General features: G+C 36.4%; 1 protein-coding gene across 1 annotated transcript; it reads left to right on the forward strand.

The window, feature by feature from the left end:
- The first annotated feature begins 3,649 nt into the window (after positions 1-3,649).
- Positions 3,650-6,952, forward strand: LOC104237298 (uncharacterized). The gene is made up of 4 exons (XM_009791417.2): positions 3,650-3,998; positions 4,083-4,182; positions 4,623-5,012; positions 6,540-6,952. The coding sequence occupies exons 1-4, from the start codon at positions 3,892-3,894 to the stop codon at positions 6,666-6,668; spliced, it is 726 nt and encodes a 241-aa protein (XP_009789719.1). The 5' UTR covers positions 3,650-3,891; the 3' UTR covers positions 6,669-6,952.
- The last annotated feature ends 168 nt before the right edge of the window (positions 6,953-7,120 follow it).

Genomic DNA, 7,120 nt, shown 5'->3' on the forward strand with positions numbered 1-7,120 from the left:
AGCCAACACGTTGGTCAGAATCATATGCCTTTAATTATTTCCGCAAAAGAAAACAACAAGACGCAAAGAACTAAGCTAATATGAGAATTCTCAAGTTTAAAATCAAACCCTACATTCATTCATGGGTCAAGCAAGGCAAGGTAACAAACTGAAGTAACTAAGTTATTCTACGGATCATGACAGAACAACCTAACGTAAATAAGCTAATGGATGGACAACAGAACATAAACTAGATTTGCTAATGAGGAACAAATAAAAGAGCTAATCTGATGGATGCTTAAACATGACTATAGAGAAAACATCTCCAAAGTTTAACAAAACTTCAACAAAATCAGACCAAAAGAGTCATAATCATCAAGTCATACATATCATCCTAAGTCTAAGAACATTCTCGAATCCAAGCATCATTCAAAAGAAAGCCAATCCAGGCCTTATAACGAAATACAATACTAATACATGAACGAAATATACATAGTAAGCTAAACTGAAGGACACATGGACAAAATACAACACATTCAAACAGTTATTCGACAGTAGAAAACTAGCGTTTGCCATTTCTCTTCAATTTGGTTACATGGCTTCACATTTGCACTTCATATGTTAGTCAAGAGTCGATACATACCTGGGAATAAAAGATAAACAAAAGAAGTGAAGAAATCAGTAGCCAGCAGCAGCAGAACAAAGTAGAAATTAGTCCCAGCAAAACCAGCTCAAACCTAGAAAATGACGTGAAGCAGTAAAGAATAAACCAGTTTCGATTGAACAACTTCAAAACCAAACTTTCGAAAATCAAGCTCAATCTATTTCAAACCCCTAGTGAACCAGACACTGCTTCAGACGTTGAGAGCCCCAAAAAAATTCAATGAAATAGTAATTTTTCTAATATTCTTCAGCCGTTTTTGATTTTTGAATTTTTCTATCTCTTTAAGTCTCTCGGGTCTGCCTTGAAAGGCAAGTTTTGAATGCCTTTATAGGCAAGCTGCTAGGGTAGACTCGGCTTGCACTTTGCCCTCTTTCTAATTTTCGTTTTAGCTTAAAAATCCCTAGCCAGAAATCAGATTTTTCACATTAGTCCCTACCCCAACTTCCAGGAAGCTTCCCTCAGCCAGTTACAAAGAGATTCTCAAGCCTAGATTACCCAAATTACCCCCCTTGAACCCTATTTATTAACCGGGTTAACTGATCAAGCTAATTGGGTCAAGCTGACCCAATTCAATGGGTCTACTGAAATCTATTTCAACTCTCTATTGGGCTTTTTAATCTTGTGAACCCAATCAATACTAAGAAAACCCCCAAAACCCAAATGTTCAAATTAAGAAACCTTAAAGACTAGGAACAAAGTTAAGCCCCCAAAACAATGCAAATTCAAATTATCCGAACGTGAACACAAGACCCAACTTACAATCACACACATCCTAAATCTAACATGCAGATACGGAAGATAAAGAAAAATGAAAAAGAAACAAAATAAAAAAAAAGAGAAAGAGTAGAGGAAAGTGAGGATGAGGAAATAAAATACCAAAGGGTAAAGAAAAATACATAGGGATCTCGGACAAACAAGAAATAGCATTTACGCCTCGAAATATCCAATTTTCGGCCCAATCCGAGATTAATCGTATGTTTTTTTGTCAAAAACACGCGATTAAAGTCGAACTTGGGGATTTTATGGTTATCCCTTCAAATCCAGATTCGAAGAGCTTCGCTAAAATTCGAGGGAAACAGAGTGGATTTCTGGAATGAGGGTGAGACGGGGGTTCAGGGATGTTATTTTGGCGGTGAACAGGGGTGGCGCCACCGAGCTAAGGCGGTGGGAAAATGAGGGCGGCGCTAGGGTTCATTAGGAGAGAGATGAAGGAGATGAACGAAGGGGGGGTTGTGAACTGGTACTAGGTTGCTATGAGGGTCTTCAGACCTTTTTAACTAAAGAAAGGGAAGTCCTAAGGGCCGTTGGATGGAAGTGAACGAATGGCTGAGATGAACTCGGACTGAACAAGACTCGAAACTACATTGTTTGGTTAAGCTACGATTTGGATTGGGTATTGTAACGGGTTTGGGCTGTGATTAACCAGTTTTTGAGGAGGAATCTATTGGGCTGGGGAATTGTAATTGGCCTAAAACCGAGTCTTCTCTTAATAAATCCATTTTCTTTTCATTTCCCTTTTCCTTTTGATTTTTTTCTAATTTCTTTTAAAATCAAATTAAAAATTAAAAATAAAACCTAAATTAATTCCTAATCAAATTATCCTATCAAATCGAATTAGCTAATTCTAAATAATGCTTACCACCACTAATTAAATGCCAAATTAAAGAAAAACTATCAAAATTCGCAACTAAAATTTAAAATGCAAAAATAAGTTACTTTTGTGATTTTTTTCATTTTTATAAAACAACTAATTTGTCAATTAATTCCTAAAATGTAAAATTAACTCCTAAATGCAAATGCAACATATTTTTGTATTTTTTATTAATTAAACAAAAATAAAAATGCACAGACAAATGCAAACAATTATCAGAAAATGCCATAAAATCCTCAAAAAGTTCCAAATAAAAAGAAGTTATTTTTTTTTGAATTTATGGGAGTAATTCACATATAGGGCAAAAATCACGTGCTCACAATGACCAGACTTAATAACATAAAGAAAGATGCATTGAGTAACAAAAACGTGAATAAAGGAAAAGATTCACCCGATCTTCAGTGAAACGGATCTTCTTTCATTTAATAAAGATGAATGATAGGCAAATACAAGAACCTTAGGACTCTTTTGGATCTGATAAAGATATGGGATCACAGATCCTCCTATTTCTTTGGAGAGGTGTGTTTACATATTTTCTAGAAATAGGGAGAGGGAGAGAGAGAGCTCGACCCCCCCCCCCCTTTGGGAAGTCCTCCCCTCCTATTTATAAGAGAGGCATCCATAGAAAATCGCTAAAAAAAGGTACAATTTAGAGGGAATATTCGGTAGAATATTCCTTTTGAGGATTCTATAAAACTAGTTGTTTCATCACTGCTCGACCTCGACTTGTCCGACCTTGGCCTTATTGATGACTGCCCGACCTCGACCTGTCCGACCTTGGCCTTACGTCTCCGCGTGCCGAATTTCTCTGATTTAATTTTGACCCATACAATTAAGAGGGTATTTGGCAAAATTTATAACTGGTCAAATTAATTTATAAACACCTTTGGCTCTTCTACGCGTTTGATTAATACCAAAAGTACTTATAAGCTAAATTCAACCATAAGTCATAAGTTGGTCACCCCTAACTTATGACTTTTCAGCTTATAAGTACTTTAGTTCGACCACAATTTTTACTAGTTTATCCTTAATAATATTATTTTTAATTCACAAAATATTTTTTCCAAAACAAATTTCCGAACTTTCTCTTCATTCCATATTCTCGTTGTTCCTCATTTTCTTTACAAAAAACTTTTTAATGTATAATCTTTTATAAAGCTTTAAGTGTATTTTAATCATTTTATAAAAGAATAGTTTATTGACTTTTTTTACTAAATAAATCTAACTCCTTGTTATTAATTTTATCATTTTTATCCAAACATTTAAATGCTTACCGAAAAAATCAGTTTAAGTACTTAAAAAAGCTTTTCAGCACTCAAGCTTATCAACTATCCAAACTGTCTCTGACCTTCATAAGTTTTTGGTTCATTGAAGCCGTAGTTTCTTCACGGAAACTAACAGTAAGGATGATTCTTGCTATTATTGTGATAGTTGAGGGTATTTATTTGGTCACTATGGTAATACAGGGATGTAATTTAAGTTTTGAGGTATAGATGCTTTTGGCCAAAGAATCTAAAAGTTTACATAAAAATCACATACAATAAAGTTTTTTCCAATAGCGCGTCCAGTGGTAGAACTAGGGCATTGCATTGCAGAAATGAAGGTCGCCCCTAAAGTAATACTACTGTTCAGAGACTCTAGCGGCTTCGGCACCGCCATCTTCGAAGCTCTTCAACCTAACCCTAACTCCAACTTTCAAAAGAGGTAAGCATCTTACCCCCCCCCCCCCCCCCGGGCTCCCTCTAACCTTTAATCGAATATATTTTCATACAATGGATTTCATTGCAGACAAGAATCGCTTGATTTATCGTTAGAACGTTACGGAATCAAAGATCAAAAGGTTTCTGTAGAGATCGTTCATTTTCAGGATGGCTCAAATCTCTACGAGGTACTTTTTTCCTTTTGGGTGCGTCTGGTATAGAGGAAACTGTATTCCTTGAAAATGTTTTTCATTTCCTGTATATTTGCAGTATTTTTGATAATTTTTCAGTCCTTGGTTATATGTGTAAAAATAGGTATTGTACAAGGTGAATGTGACAATGTATAAGGATATGGTTTAAGTGATAATGCGGAGTTACCCGGTACATGTGTACGCGCAAGCTTGTCCGGACACCTCACTTGAGTTATTTTTACATCATTGCCGAAATTTGTAGGTTTAAACAAGTGATGTAAAGTGAGAGTTGGGATTTATAATTGAAGGAAGTCATTTGTCTGTTTCGTTAGAAAGTATATAAAGTAATTTCATTGAAAAATATTGGAATTGGTTAGGCATTTTGCTTTTTGGGATTATGGACCACGGTTTGAAATTTTTTTACTTCTTTTTCTTAGGTGTCTGTGTTGCTTTTGGAAAATTACGAGCCTCCAACACTTGCTTGTGCTCTCAATGAGGTTCTGTCATTGTTAGTAGGAGATGGGTCATCAAATATGCCGACAATTGTAGCCCCTTTTCTCGTGGCTGACACTAAGCTTAAGATGGAAAATAGAACTTCCGTTGGCGTTGACAACATCTCAGTTTATGCTTTGCAAGTAGGTGCCTCCAGTGGCCTTACTAAAGCTTTGGTCACAAATTTGCAAAGTCCACCCCCGTCGTTGCAGATTTTCCACGAACAGTTGGCCTGCTTACTTCAGTTGGTTCGAGTCTTGAACTTGCCTACTGTAGTTATAATTGGCAAAAAAGGTCAAAAGTTGCATCGTAAGACTTCAGAAGAGGACCTCGAGGTACGTTATAAATGTCATATGACTGTTCGTCCAATGGATGATTTTCATGCTTTGAACATGAGAGCTGCTTCCCTGTGTTATCTAGGTTGTTCACATCATGCAGAAGTAACGAAACGAAACAGGACTGTGTTCTGGGCTTCTTAGTTTCTTATGTTATTTTTAAGATCTTATCTTTTGAACAATTTAATCCTGAAAAATTGTGTTTTGCATGTCTTGTAAAATGAAGGGGGTAGGGGAGAGGAGAAAGCACTTTAAATAGAGTGAATTTAGCTTCAGTGTTGCTTCTATTGTTATATCCTATAGCAGCTGGCCGAACTGAATGGCTTATGTATTGCCAAGCAGTAAGTTATTACAGCTGCAAAAACGAAATCTGAGTGGCAAGAAAACCAGCTCTTGGTTGCTTAAGTTCAAGCAGATCAAGATAGACAAAGCCTTACATTGTCTTTGATTGAATATAATTAACTTTTAAACGTCTGATAAAATTATTGTTCTCCTTTTCTGTGAAACAAAAAACAACTTGATTAGGGAATGGACTGCTGGAAGAAAAGCACTTTTACTAGAATAAATTAGTTACGGGATTTAGCTATGGTGCAGTTATATATATATCCTGTTGCAGCTGGCCGAGCTGAGTGGCTTATGTATGCCAGGCAGTAAGTTAATACAGCTGCAAAATCAAACCGGAATGGCAAAACAACCAGCTCTTGGTTGCTTGAGTTCAAGTAGACCAAGATAGATAAAGCCATATATTTTCTATGGTTAAAACTAATTAAATTTTAGTCTTCATAAAATTAACATTATTGTTTCCTTTTCTATGACGAAACTGAAAAAATAACTTGATTAGGGAATGTACTACCGAAAACAAGCTAAAACAATGCACTTTAAATAGAATGATTTAGCTCTCTTGCAGTTATCCTTGATATATCTTATTGCAGCTGGCCGAGCTGATTGGCTTATGTATGCCATCCAGTAAGTTAATACAGCTGCAAAATTCAAATCTGCGTGGCAAAAAAAACCAGCTCTTGGTTGCTTGAGTTCAAGTAGATCAAGATAGTTAAAGCCATACATTCTTTTTGGTTAAATATACACCAGCTTTTTAAGTCGTTTAGAGTGATATTAGCACCATTATTCCCCTTTAATCTGACGAGTAACAGAAAAAAATCATTAAGGAATGAACATCCGAAAATGGGCTGACTTGTGGATGCAACTATACATTTTAAAAATTGGTAAATGCTCTGAAGGTGTCTTAAGCAAACCAACATTATGGTTCAAGGGATTTGATTGATAGAGCTATCGACTTGAATATTATGCCATTATCATCTGAAGTTCCCTGACAAGAATGACATACCTGGGTATCCTCTCTTACCATTTCTGCATATCAGTGGACGGGCTCGATATCCTCGATAGAGCTAGCAGTTACCCCCCCCTCCTCCCCAACCCCAATCATCCTCTCAGCGTACTTATCCAGAAAAAGGATGAAAAACAAAATAAAATATACTAATACGTTATATCTCATTTTCTAACTTCCAGGTGATACATGAGATAGGACGGCATTTGGCTAGCTTCTCATCTCTTAATTTCTCAGCAGAAAAGATAGCATGGGATGCAACCAAATCTTCAAGAGAAACTCAAGAGCCTTGGCGTGCGTTATATGGGTGAATCTTGCCACAATCAGGAGCTAAGCATTAACGCTGATTCATCTTTACATGGAGTGTTATTTAGTTTCAGTACGCTCCTAGCAGACCCGTGGGAAAGCACAATTGCGTCTGTTGTTTCAACCCGTAGAGACCCAATTATTCCGAGAGGCAGATGACTTACTTGGCAGTGTTCACTTCCTTTTATGGTTTGAACGTGTATGCTTACTAAGTTGTCTGCCTGTGAAACAAAATGTATGAGATGTGGTGGCATTTGGTTCAAAAAGTAGAAGAAGATTTTCTGCAAAATTTTTTAGAGAAAAAGCTCAAAATAGTCGACTACGAGGGTGTTTGGCTAAGCTTATAAGCTGGTCAAACTGGCTTATAAGTACTTTTTGGCTTATCTACATGTTTGGTAAAATTAATAGTGCTTATAAGTTAAGTGCTTATAAGCCAAAAGCCATAAGTTGGTCTCCC

Source organism: Nicotiana sylvestris, chromosome 7 (genome assembly GCF_000393655.2).
Source record: "Nicotiana sylvestris chromosome 7, ASM39365v2, whole genome shotgun sequence".
NCBI classification, from domain to species: Eukaryota; Viridiplantae; Streptophyta; class Magnoliopsida; order Solanales; family Solanaceae; genus Nicotiana; species Nicotiana sylvestris.